Genomic DNA, 13,450 nt, shown 5'->3' with positions numbered 1-13,450 from the left:
GGTGATATAGCGTCTGGGGTCTTAAAGACTTGAAGATAAACAAGCAGCCATTTACTCAGAAGCAACAGAGCCCACATGGAAAATGCACACCATTATCGTTTCATTGCACTCTAATACAAAAACTCTGAAATCCCTTGGTAATATTAGCCTGAGGTGTTTTTAGAAATAAGGAACCTTGTTTGTGCAGTAGTTACGCACTGGTCTACTGATACAAAAGTTGGCAGCGCAAATCCACCCACTGCTTCTAGGGAGAAAGCTGTGGCAGTCTGCTTCTGAAAAGATGTGCAGCCTTGAAACACTTACGGGGTTGTTGTAGGCTGCCCTACAGAGTCGCCATGAGTGAGAATTAAGTCCAGGGCCATGGGTTTAGTTCAGTGTTTCTCATACTATGGCAGGTTACCCACAAGGGTGTATGTCCTCTAGTCCCTAAGCCTTTCCCTTCAGTGTCAGGGACCAAAGACGCCTACGGAGTTAGCTTTCCATGGAAATCTGCAGGAGACAATAGCAGTAAGGCTGGGATTCATTTTAGCTGTGTTTTGTACAGCCAAAGTCTGGAATTTGTTTTTCATGGATCATTTATGGGTGAAATGAATACATACGGGGCATGAATTTCCTCATTGAGTGCTATTTCCAGTGAAGGGAGAAGAAGACGGGCTGGAGGATGGGAAGGTCAAGCACAAGTGTATAACTTGGCTGTCTTGCAGGAAAACTTGAACTTGGCACTGAACTCTGCCTCTGCCATTGGGTGTCACGTTGTGAACATCGGTGCTGAGGATTTGCGGGCTGGGAAGCCTCATCTGGTTTTGGGACTCCTTTGGCAGATCATTAAGATCGGCTTGTTTGCTGACATTGAATTAAGCCGGAATGAAGGTACTGCGACAGTCATTATGTTAAAGGTTGTTTATTGCTTACTTTTCTTCCTCCAGTCTTCCAGGCTGCTATGCTTCCACTGAATTGGATGATCACTAGAATTAACACAGGGTAATGAATGTTATAGTGTTAGTCAGGCAAACAGCCTAATTATAAACTTTTTCTGCAGTATTAACTAACATTTATCTGGCACCTTCCGCTGCATCTTGCAACAAAGCACTTGATACATTTTCCCCAAGTCTCAAAACTTGGCGTCCATTCTCTTCCGCTCTGCCCACACAGCCCCTACCCTGACACCACCCTCAGCTCCACCACGGTGCACCATCTCCAATGTGTCCCTCTTCAAAAGCCCCCTGAGCTGACCTTGATGGCGCCCCACTTCCTGAACCAGCAGAAGTGTTACCATTTCCATAGCAGAGTTCTTGATACATCACAACATGGATTGCTAGGAATGTACGCGCAGATAGGATGCAAGGGTCCTTCCGCGCCAAGGAAGTAGTGCATCCTCCTGCCGCAAGAAAGTGTACACGATTGCCCCTCACTCCCCAGAGCAGATTTTCTTGGAAAAGTCCCTAGCATCCCCACTGCAATCCCCGGGTCCTCTGGGGGAAAGACCTATCTTTGGGCTTCTCGGGATTTCCGAGGTTTCACCGGGTTTGTCAGCTGCCTTAGCTTGCGTATTCATACCCGATCAGGCCTGTCCATTACACTTTTCATGACTTGTGTACATTTGGACTTTGATCTTCTGAGAGAAACAGCAAAATTATTCTTGTTGTTGCCCTTCTTGACAAGGGTGGATGGCTTCTTAAAGAAATGGAAGCTCTCAGTTGACAAAGGAGGGGAGGAAAACAAAAGGACATTGATGTGTTCTTTCTAAAGCTTTTATCTTTGGCACGGTCGTGGAGATCAGGAAGCAGGCTGTTGATTTCTTTTTAGCCTCTGGTTTGGTGGAGAAAGGAAGCAGAGGGAAGATTCTGTAGCAAGAACCATGCTGCCTCTACTCGGGTAAATCTGTGAATGACACCGTATGACGCAGAATCCTGCAGACATGGTGTGTATCTGATGTAGGGATCCCTTGGCCTTCTTCATAAATCTGCTGATTTCAGTCTTCTTGCTTATTATAAATCTCCCTGCAGTATATGGAAGGGAATTACTGCATACAGATGGTACAACTTTGTTTTAAAACAAGGTTTATATTTAGACAGCTCTTTTTGCAAACACCCAAACTTTTTGTCTGCTATCTATGGAAATAGTCACCAGCCCCCCCCCCCCTGGATTTTTCCACAGTCAATTCCATAATAGCAAGAATTAGTAAGGGGTTTGTAGATATTAGTTGCTACCAAGAAGGTCAGGTTGAATGATCCTCCTCTTCAAGTCTCTTTAGGACCTTCCAGAGTCCATAGGTTGGTTATCCTTAACTGTAAACACCGTCAGGGTGCCTATGCGCCTTTCATCCAAAGCGAAAGTAAAATGTTCCTCATATCCTTCACTAAATTGATGATTTAAAAATTAAGTAAGACAATTTTCTGTCAACATTGGAAAATTTTAAACCTTTAGATGTTGTGTCCTCATTGGTGTTTGGGAAGTAAAAAAAATAAACTTTGTAATCTTGTAATACCCAGTCTGTGTCATCTTATATTGTAATTAGCTCAATCTATATTTTTCTTTTCAATTCGATTATAAGCACCTTGAAACCAGCAATTGTGCCATAAGTAGGGTTCAGAGACGACACGGACCTGCAGTGACTATTATCATATCATAGGCATTGATTGTGGGATTTTTTTTCCCCCTTACAGCCTTGGCTGCTTTACTTCGAGATGGTGAGACTTTAGAGGAACTTATGAAATTATCTCCAGAAGAGCTTCTGCTTCGATGGGCAAACTTTCATTTGGAGAACTCAGGCTGGCAAAAAATCAACAATTTCAGTGCTGACATCAAGGTAACCACGCAAAGAATCGTAATATTTGGTGGGGCTGGTTGAAGCCTGGTGTGGGATATTTTTTTAGCCCACTTACCAGAAGGAACAGCCTATATCGCCAAGCCTTGAGGGCTCTTGGCGCCTGTGGGTGGATTTCGGGCGAGCAATGGAGCCATATAAGAGGCACAAGTTCTCCACGTCTTTCTTGCTTTTTGTAGGAAAGGATTGAAGTATTTATTATAGTCGTAACTTTCGCGTACCGCCCATTGTTGTATGCAGAATATAAAAATATGGAAAGTGGTTATTCTATTCCGAACTGCCTTTGCTAGGCTTAGGTATACTTGTTAGTAAAGCCCCAGAAGAGGGAAGAAAAGCCACAATATTTCTCTTCCCCATTCAGTTTGGTTTCCTGCCTAGCCTGTTTGCCAACCTTTTAATCAGGGGTAGTGAACCTTTTTTCTGCCAAAGACCATTTGATCCTTAACATCATTCATGGACCATTACAAAATTATCAACTTAAAAATTGTTATAAGAGCTGTCGGAGCTCCCAATAAAATGATCTTTCAAAACAAGTATGGAACCTATTTGATGAGTCTAAAAAGAATGGGCTCAGAGAAGTAAGACCACTTCTATTCACATTTGTAACTAGTAGCATCTGTGTGAGCATGAATAGATAGTTGTTCTTGATAATTAAAAAAAATAGCTTGATCTATTTGGTCAAACATTTAATTACCTCTCTCCTATTGTAGTGGCTGGAAGTGCGTCTCTTTGGTGAGGCATGCAATGTTAACTGGTATTGATGGTGTTGTAGGCCTCATGTGGCCCCTGGGCTAGATAGCCTCGCCCTCACCTCCCCGTCCTGCTCTAATGTGAAGTTTCTTGAAGGTGGTAATGAGGTCCTATTTAGGTATAGGTCTTCAACTTTATCCCTTGGCCTCGTGTTGTCCCACTGGAATCTACTTCTCACACAGTCTCTGGCGCACACATGTTCTCCTTGCCTGGCATCCCATTGTCCTGACGCCAGCCTACCCCATGCACAATAAAACAAAATGCTCCCCAGCCCTGTGCCATCTCAGTGACTGATTGCTAATCAAATCCTTGTGAGCCACCGGGACGTAATTAGCCACCTTTCAGAAACAGGTCTGTGATCCGTTCACCCTCCTCTGTCTTGATCTGGAACCTCTCCAGCCTCATAGTAACATGCCAGCCTCATGGGCAGAAGGATCGTAGCTACACATAAGGTGCATCAACTGGGATCAAATCCAGGGCTCTTGAATAGAAGGCAAGAAATCCCTCGCTCCATGTGCTCACTACTTAGGACAAACAGTAGAGAAACCAGCAATTGAGGAAGACACTGGGGACTTCCATTCACCACAGGCTGCCTTTGTCTTTGCAGGTCTAACCCACTGCCCCCGTGTACAGTTTCCAAGGCTTTGTAAATCTTTCCGGGAGCAGCCCGCCTCCACTCTCTCAAAGGGCATCTGGTGCCTTTTCTCAAGGATAAAGCTTTCGGCCATTCTGTGGACACTGAGTCCTAGCAACACTTCAGCACAGAGGGGAACTGCCCCTGTGACTTTACAAGACTCGAACTCATTACAAGTCGAAAGCCCCATCTTTCTCCCTCAGAGAGATAGCCAAAATTACTATAGCAAATAATTGTGACACCCTAATCACTGAGTGCATCTTCTCTAAAATCCTGATGTTTGGGACACAAGGAACAACCCGTGGATCTATAGCCAACCACAGCTCCTCAGAGTATAGCGCAAATGATTGTGTGTCTTTGTGGATGATCGGAAAATATTGACAACTTCCTTCTCATGCTCTGCTTTGGATTTTTTTTTTCTTTTTTAAACAGAGGATTGGCTAAGAATCTGAAAAATAACTTCCAATTTATCTTCGTTCCCGTTTTCTGCTGTCAGTATTCTCTCGGGGCCGTGTGTTGCCTACTCTGCTGCTGGGGGGCTGCTTATTAACTAATTTTCTCAAGAGCATAGCATGCGGTTATGAGTTCAAGAGCATAGCATGCGGTTATGAGTTTTGAAACTGCCGTATACTGTTCCTGAGATGGAAAGAAGCCCTGTGCTTCCCGATAGTAGGATTTGAATTGGCATTTCATGGATTGTTCTGAAACGATTTCCACGCCCTGCTGCCAAAGTAGGTTACACACGAGGTTGCTAAGCTCGGGGTCAGCTGTTTGAGACTACCAGCCACTCTGAGGGGGAAAGATGAAGTTTTTTACTCCCCAAAGAGTTAAAAGTCCCGGTAAACCCAGAGTCAGTTCTACCGAGTCTTATAGGGTCATGATGAGTCAGAATGAACGCAATGGTTGTGAGGTTTTCAGAATTACTGATGGCATTGGGTTTCAACTTGCTTGGGCTGAAGGTGCATCATCCTTGAGAGCTCTCAGGGAGCACCAGCAGCTCTGGGGTGGGAACCAGTAACCCGCATACTGAGGACAGTCTCGCAGTGCACGGTCTAGTACACCTTGGTGATCTGTCCGGATTTTCAAGGCCCAGGAATAGAAAACTGTTTGAACTGGCAAAGAAGTCTTCATACTGCATAAAGCCAAGTTAGGGATTTCTGTTCAGTTTCCTGTTCTTCTGTATTCCAGAGGGAGGATTGACTTGGCATTTGTGTGATTTTCAAGCTGTATTTTGTAGAGTCTCCAAACTAAACCCTCTGCCATCCAAGTCCATTCTGACTCACAGGGACCCGACTGAACAGAGTCGAACTGACCCTGTGGGTTTCTGAGGCTGTACATCTTCATGGGAGCAGACGGCACCATCTTTCTCCTGGTGAATTCAAATAGCAGCCCCCACCCCCACCGCACCTCATCTGCCCTCCACCTTGCTTTTGATCTCTTGGCATGCCAAGAGAACTGCCAAGTGATAAAAGAGTTCTGGAGTTTTTGAAGGAAAAGCAAAAGCTTGTTTTCTTGTGTATCTTCAGATTCACGAAGAGTTGAATGCCATTGTTCCAGTTAAAATGCTCTTCATTTCAATAATTTTGTCACTTGTATTCATCCTGGACAAAGGTTCTGGTCTATCGGGTGCTTTGTGATGATATAACCTGTTTGTTTGTTTTTTTCCTCATGCTTCCTGGATTTTCACTCGCCTGCTCTCTTTTTCTTGCGTGTTTTCTCTATCAAGCTCACTGACTTCAGTAATTCGGTGAAGGTACAAAACTAGTTTGGGGGTTGCAAGCATTATATTGATAACATTGCTCCATTGCAAAGTCCTCGCAAAACCCAATTCCTCCCTGTTGGAGATAGAGCTTTGGCCAGCTTGATGGGCTTTCCTGGGGAAAATTTGTGCCTTACTGTCACACAGAATCCAATGTAAATATCCTCCCAAACATGGGACAATAGGACATATTCATTCCTTGTAAATGTGATGTCACTGACATTTGCAATTCATTTGTAGGATTCCAGAGCCTATTTCCATCTTCTCAATCAAATTGCACCCAAAGGACAAAAGGAAGGTGAATCACGGATAGATATTAGCATGTCGGGCTTCAACGTAAGTGTCCTTTTGATTTCTTCAGGCTTATAAAATTGATGTCAATTGTTACCAATAAAAGAATGTCTTCATTGTATTCAATGGTGTTGACTGTAAGCATTGTTTTCAGTGCTTTCCAAGCATCCCTTTTAAACTGTATTACGTACTGTACATGTAATTAAGAAGCAGAAATATTTGCTTTATTTTGATAGTGTATTATTCAACTCCTTAATGGTATCTTATTGGTTTATATGATGACTTAAAATAGTCAAAACATCTCTAAGACAAGTGAGGACGAAATGAAATTTTAGGTACTCTTTGGAGGCTAACCTTTTCTTAGTATTTGGAATATAATCACGGTCATAAATTTAATACATATATATTCATAAATGGGGCTCTAATATTCCTGCCTCGGGGGTACTGTGAATAGGTTGGCAAACTCATGATCCGTGAATGAATTCCAATTTGGGGGACCACTGTCATTGATCTTGTGTCTTGGTTATATCACTAACTTCTTTGTTCACTTTGGACCAGGTGCCCGCTCAAAATTGGATTCCACATTGCTCATCTATGAAGTTAAGAAATTGGGCTGGACAATTAATTTCCTTCCAGCTCTAAGTTTTTATGATTATTTTGACAACCAGATATGTAATGCTGCTTAATCATAATGAAGAAAACCAAATTACCTAGCCTATTAAACAACAGGATCGAATGGATTTTACGGGCTAAACCATTTGCATTGCCCCTTCCAGTACTAAATTTGTAACTGACTTGGGCTCTCGTGTTTCGTTCAGTATAGTAAACTCTTGGGCTCATAGGACTCTGGGTTGGAATAAGGGTCCCATCTTGTGCAGTAAGAGTCTGAGATGGCTAGGTAAGGGTCTGTTCTTGTGCCTTGGTAAATGGCACCCGCCCTACTGATTCTCTAGTCAGTCCTGAATGACCTTCCTTCTTTAAATATACTTTTATTTCTCTGTTTTCTCTTCAGAATGCTTTTCAGAATCCCACAGTGCCGCTAGAATTCTGTTTAAAATGCTCATTTAGCACTTAAGGCTTTACACACCCATTTTTCTCTAACACCCCTAGATCAGTTGTTGTCTAGTCAGCTGGGATTTGGGGCAACTCCTTGGGTGTCAGAATAGAAGTGGGTTAAATGACAGATTTTTCAGAAGTAGATTGCCAGGCCTTTCTTCCAAGGCATCTCTAGGAAGACTTGAATCGTCAACTGTTTGCATCATGTAAGGTCTCCTATCACTCATAGCCAATGTTTCCCATTACTCTGCATGCCCCTCACCTTGGGCTTCTCCCATCATCCAGCCGCCTCAGGTGTCCTCACTCACTTTCTAAGTCTGCCTCTTTGCTCATATATGCCCCTTATTTCCCAGTGCCCTTCCTCTTTCTCAGTCGTACACCTACTTCACAGCCTAATTTACAATTCTGAAGAGTCTTGACTTTGTTGTTCGTCCTTGCTGCATTTGGGCACCGGAGAATGATACTCGCAACCGTCATTGAGTTAAATGCATTTCGTAGTTAAGAACTGTGGTTTGGTGCCATCTAGGGTATTTCCAAAGTACTGCACAGCTACCTTTTTCCTTTATTTTTTTGCATTCACAACAATTTTATAATAAGTACCATATGTTGGCAAAGAGAAAGTAGAATTGTTTATCTGGCATATCATTGAAGGAAAACATTTCTGTATTTTTAGTATGGCCTCTTAAGAAATGTCTTCTTCTGTGACTTCCACAGGAAACGGATGATTTGCAGAGAGCTGAGAGTATGCTCCAACAAGCAGACAAATTAGGGTGCAGACAGTTCGTTACCCCCGCTGATGTTGTCAGTGGAAACCCCAAGCTGAATTTAGCCTTTGTGGCTAACCTGTTTAATAAATATCCGGCACTAACCAAGCCCGAGAATCAGGATATTGACTGGACTCTCTTAGAAGGTAACCAAAGGCCCTTCCAGTTCCGTGGTGGCGGACACCGAGGGGGTTCACGATCCTGGCTGACGAGGTCTCCCTCTCCCGTTGCCTTCAGCAAACATCTGCCCGAAGTAGGCATGACGGGATGAGTAGAGCGTGCCCCCTGGTAGAAAGAGATGACTGGTCACTTGATGTAAGGACGTTTAGTAAACGAGTGGTTTGCTTTGTTTTAGGATTTATGGAGTTTATTACTTTTTATATAAAAATGTACATATGCCTATGAGTTGACCTATACAGTTACAGCTCACACACATACGCGCACACACACTTTATTCTTCTACAAGCAGACCGAATGGAATAAGCCCTGACTGTTTTCTCTCAGACCTCCTCAAATAATACTTAATAATACATGGTGGCTACTAAGGAGCCCCGATGGCACTGTGGGCGAGGCATTACTTAGATTGCTACCTGCACGGTTGGTGGTTCAAATCCACCAACTGTTCCATGGGAGAGAGGTGAGACTGGCTGCTTCCATAAGATGAGCCGTCTCGGAAACCCTAGATAGGGCTAGTGTGGATCGGAATCAACGTGATGGCAATGAGTTATTTCAGTTTTACAAAGGCAGCATTTGCTTTTGCAGAGCATATGCACAGGAAATAGAATATGTTACAGTTAGCAAACGCAGCTAGTTCATTGGGTGTCCAATGGCATGACTCTAAAATCTTCACATTTTTATGCTTTGGAAGTTTCCGGTAATTTGTTCTTGTAACATAGGTGTGTTAAAGGAGTAATCAGAGTTTTTCATCAAAGGTATGTAGATTTTCAGCAATTTTTTTAAACAGTAAAAAAAGAGATAAAGCTGAAGCATGTGATTGAGGCTCATATAAAGATAGAATAGTTTAAAAGATGAATGAAACTTCACAGCAGTTGTTCTCAGATATGGGATTTGGGGACGATGCTGGAGAAGGATTAGCTAGAAGCTATAAAGAGGGCATAAAACTCTAAGTGGCTCCAATGATTATAAGTATGTATATATTTTATTTTACATAAATTCAACAACTCAAAAATACAAGTATGTACCTAGATAGAATGAGTGCATAGCACTTTATTTAAAAGAAATATTTTTGATCTGTATTAAAAAATCCGTGGTTCAGTCATTCCCAACTAAAAGTGACCCTACAGGACAAGGCAGAACGGCCCCAGGGGGTTTCCAATGCTGTAAATCTTGACAAAAGCAGAAAGTCTCATCTTTCTGTGGCAGAGTGGCTGGTGGATTTGAACTGCCGACCCCATCACTGTGGATCCCCCCGGGCTCCTTTTAGATCTGCATAAAGTGGATCAGATAATGTCACGTCTGGATGACACTGCAGATATCTCAGGTGCATAAAAATAAAGGCAATGAATATTTTTAACAGGAGAAACACGTGAAGAAAGAACTTTCCGTAACTGGATGAACTCTCTTGGTGTGAACCCCCACGTAAACCATCTCTATGCGTAAGTCTTCCTACCGCTGTTCTAAATGTTTTTGAACATCAGGAAGGGGTGTTACACACATCATTGTAGCTCTGGGTGTTTTCTAGATGTTAATTTGTAGAAAGTATTTATATTGGAAAGATTGAAGGACTGCCTTCCACCACTATTTGCCAAGTATACCAAATCCCAAATTATTGTTATTGACTAAGTGATAGAATGTACAAATATCTCCCTAGTACCTTAGGGAGCACGGATTTTCGGTTTTGAAACCAAAAATCTGGGCATGCCTTCGGAAGACCATTCCTGATGCCTCAGGGCCTTTGTGCTTCCTGTCTTCTTGCCCTGGAATGTTCTTTGCCCATGTCTCTGTAAGCTCACCACCAATTCAGAGAGGCTTTCCTTCACTGCCACCTGTCACTCTCTCACCCTAGTTAAGGATAGACCCATGTACCTGTTTACCTACCAGAATTTCTTACCTTGCGTCTGCCTAGTCTCAAGAAAATTGTGTCTTTCTCGCCATGAGCTCTCAAGAAATGCTATGAAATGAATAGAGGTCACCTTAGCTCCATTTTCAGCTCAAGTTGAAAGAAAATCTGAATGTTCGTAGAGATCTGTTTTGCTTGGCCCCGAAGTGTTAAAGGGTTTTAAGGAAAGCCAAGACCCCACTCCCTGAAAATACTGATGCAGTTATTTTTCAATCTGTCAGTGACCTGCAGGATGCCCTGGTCATCTTACAACTATATGAACGAATTAAAGTTCCTGTTGATTGGAGCAAAGTTAATAAGCCTCCATACCCGAAACTTGGAGCCAATATGAAAAAGGTAGATCACTATGGTGCTCTGTGTATTATTTTCATTCTCAATTTGTTGTTTTCATATTTTATTATGCTTCTGGTGAGTTTTCATATTTTATTATGCATGGCATGTTCTCACTTAGTTACATGCTCGGGACCAAAAAAATTAAGAAGATGACAGTACGTATTGTTCAGTGATACTGGTTACATTTGTCACAATATGTCAGCCTTTTCATGATTACCATTGATTTAGCATCCCTGGCTCTCCTCTACTTTCTGGTCCGATTGTTAGTCCAGGATAAATGTGGAATGATTGGTTTCATTTACATGACCGTTTTGAAGAGCACGGTCCTAACAAGTGAGAGTAATTTTCTATGAGTCTGTCATTTGGCGGGAAGGTTTGAGTTACCAACTTGTTTTTGTTTGGAAGCCTTGAGGACAGGAACTGTTATCATCTTCTTAATTATTCCTTTTGTCCCGAGCGCGTCGCACCACTCACACACATGACTGTGGGCGAATGACACAAATGACAACCTGTAACTCTTTGCTTCTGTGTTTTTATAGCTGGAAAACTGCAACTATGCTGTTGAGTTAGGGAAGCATCCTGCCAAATTCTCCCTGGTTGGCATTGGGGGTCAAGATCTGAATGATGGCAACCAAACCCTGACTCTAGCTTTAGTCTGGCAACTGATGAGACGGTATGGTGCACAATTGCATTTCTTAAAGCTTCTTTGTAATATAAGTAGGTGATCTGATTTTGGTTTTCATTTGTTTGAAATGAACTTGTTTGTCACCAGAGAATCCAAGTCCCCTTCAGTTTGACTCTTCCTCCTTTGACAGCTGCTCAGACCAGTGTTTAGAGCTGAGGCGGAAGGCGTCTGGGGTGGGGTGGGGTTAAGGCAGGCAGCTCTCACTCTTTTCTGTTTTTTAATTTAACTTCATTGGCTTATGTATTTGCTTTTTAAAAGAAAAATAAAACATTCTGTGTAATTGCACAGCTTAGCTCATCAAATCGAATTAGTAAAACCCCCTACCCCTAGAGATGTGATTCTTTCTTCTTTATATTTATATTTCCTCCTATACCTCACCTCTCCCTGGCCCTCTCCCGAGCTTCTGAAGCCCGCTTTCAAAGAAAAAAACCCATTGCTGACCGTGCTCACACAGTGGATAGGATTTCTGAGGCTGTCAATCTTTACGGGAGCCGAACACCTCATCTTTTCCCCATGGGGCAGCTGGTGGTCGGAATGGACGGTCTTGTAGTTGGGAGTCCCTACTCTTACCCGCAGTGCCAGTAGGAGCAATGACGTTTGAATACAGTCTACGGTGTGGATGGCACGTGAAGACATGGTGCTGAGCAAAACAAGCCACTCACAGACGGATAAATGTCGTGTGATGTCACTTATGTAAAAAGGCAAGGAAAGGCAAATGTACAGAGACCAAAGTTTATTTAGTGGCTACCTACGGTGGAAGGGAGAGGAAGGGCGTGTCAGGATGACAGAAATAGCACATGGATTAACTGTAGGGTTCCATAGCTCGCTATTGCCATAGATTATTCAGAGTTGCATTGGCAAAAGTGTATGACAGATATTTTTACAAGATCAACAATGGCAAAAGTATCTGTTGGCATCGGAGTTTGGGGTTGTGGAGTGTGTTAGTCTGGGTGCTCTAGAGAAACAAATCCACAGAAACTCATGTAGAAGAGAGAGTTTTATATAAAGGGTAAGTGCACATCAAGAAAACATCCCAACCCAGTGTTGCTCAAGCCCACAAGTCCAACATTAACCCTTATGTCCGACACCAATCCACAAAATCCTCCTCCATCTCACTAAACAGACGCAATGATGCCGACTGCAAGAGGAAAGCCGAGTCAGTGAATGTGTAAGCATCTCAGTGCTGGCAGGGGTCTCCACACAGCTGCTCCAGCACCCAGGGCTATATCGGGGTAGGTCCATGCGGCTTCTCCTTGGGGATGTCTTGCAGGAAGTGAGTCTTGCCAGCTGAAGCAGAGAACTGCACCCTGGTCTGACTGTCAGAAAGCAAGAGACCCGAGAACTCCAAAGGCGAGGCTCACCGAGCCATTTATCCCTCTACCCTTCAATTAACCCCACATGTGTTTATCAACCAGGTTGGCACAATAAACTACCTCATGGAGCAGCCCAATGTATTTAGCCTAAGAATGTGTGCAGTGTTTTTGTTCTACTTTCAAATACATTGTATACTGCCTGGGTCTTACAAGCTTGCAAGCAGCCACCAAAGGCATATCAGTGGGTCTCTGGTCACCTTGACCAACAGAGGTGCAAAGAGAGTCAGAAAGAAGAGAAGGAGGTAGCCTCTGCGTCTAGCTGCCTCTGTGGACAGCTAGGGGCCTCCTGTGCTGTGAGACCGGAAGACCTGCCTATTAGGACGGACCCTGTTGCTCAGTGAAGCTAGAAGAATCCGGATCAAAGGTGGAGAAAGGAAGAAGAGAATTTCAAATACTCAAGGACGCGAGACTTTATGGAGCGATGGAGACCGCATGCACCCCTGAAACTACTCTCTGAGAATATCTAGATACCTTACCTTCAAATCATCTGAAAAATGAACAAAAATTTAGATTAAGAGAAAAGAAATAAAAAGGCCTGCCTTGAGCATAATTGCTCTTGTACTAACTACCTGTATGGGATCAAATTGTCCAGACCCCCTGGAAAGATGAGCTCAGGGCTTTGGGAGGCAGTGAGTTTGTGTTACCGAGGTAGGAACAACCCCGAAAAGCATGTGAGCATGGCGGTATAATTTGAGGACTGTCATCAGTAACATTGGTACCTGGGCAGACTGCTTAATTGATGTATGTTTTGCTGTATATTTGCTCGACAACAAAATAAGTGGGAGGGAACCTCACACACATGCACAAATCTTTCCATCCTTGCCAAGGGTACATTGCCAAGACACCACTGGATACAATCTTTTGCCTTTCAACCTAAGAAACAGGAAACAGAAGGTGA

At 43.2% G+C, this 13,450-nt stretch overlaps 1 protein-coding gene across 1 annotated transcript in view; it reads left to right on the top strand.

The window, feature by feature from the left end:
* PLS3 (plastin 3) overlaps positions 1 to 13,450 on the top strand; it is a 94,573-nt gene that overhangs the window by 78,011 nt on the left and 3,112 nt on the right. The window contains exons 8-14 of the mRNA XM_075539280.1: positions 705 to 870; positions 2,667 to 2,809; positions 6,211 to 6,306; positions 8,032 to 8,227; positions 9,619 to 9,697; positions 10,383 to 10,497; positions 11,034 to 11,167. Of these exons, the coding sequence (XP_075395395.1) occupies positions 705 to 870; positions 2,667 to 2,809; positions 6,211 to 6,306; positions 8,032 to 8,227; positions 9,619 to 9,697; positions 10,383 to 10,497; positions 11,034 to 11,167 (929 nt within the window). The remainder of the gene's footprint in view (positions 1 to 704; positions 871 to 2,666; positions 2,810 to 6,210; positions 6,307 to 8,031; positions 8,228 to 9,618; positions 9,698 to 10,382; positions 10,498 to 11,033; positions 11,168 to 13,450) is intronic.

This window comes from Tenrec ecaudatus, chromosome X, assembly GCF_050624435.1.
Source record: "Tenrec ecaudatus isolate mTenEca1 chromosome X, mTenEca1.hap1, whole genome shotgun sequence".
Taxonomy (NCBI): domain Eukaryota; kingdom Metazoa; phylum Chordata; class Mammalia; order Afrosoricida; family Tenrecidae; genus Tenrec; species Tenrec ecaudatus.
The sequence above is the reverse complement of the archived record's forward strand: the minus strand, read 5'-3'. Positions and strand labels throughout refer to the sequence as shown.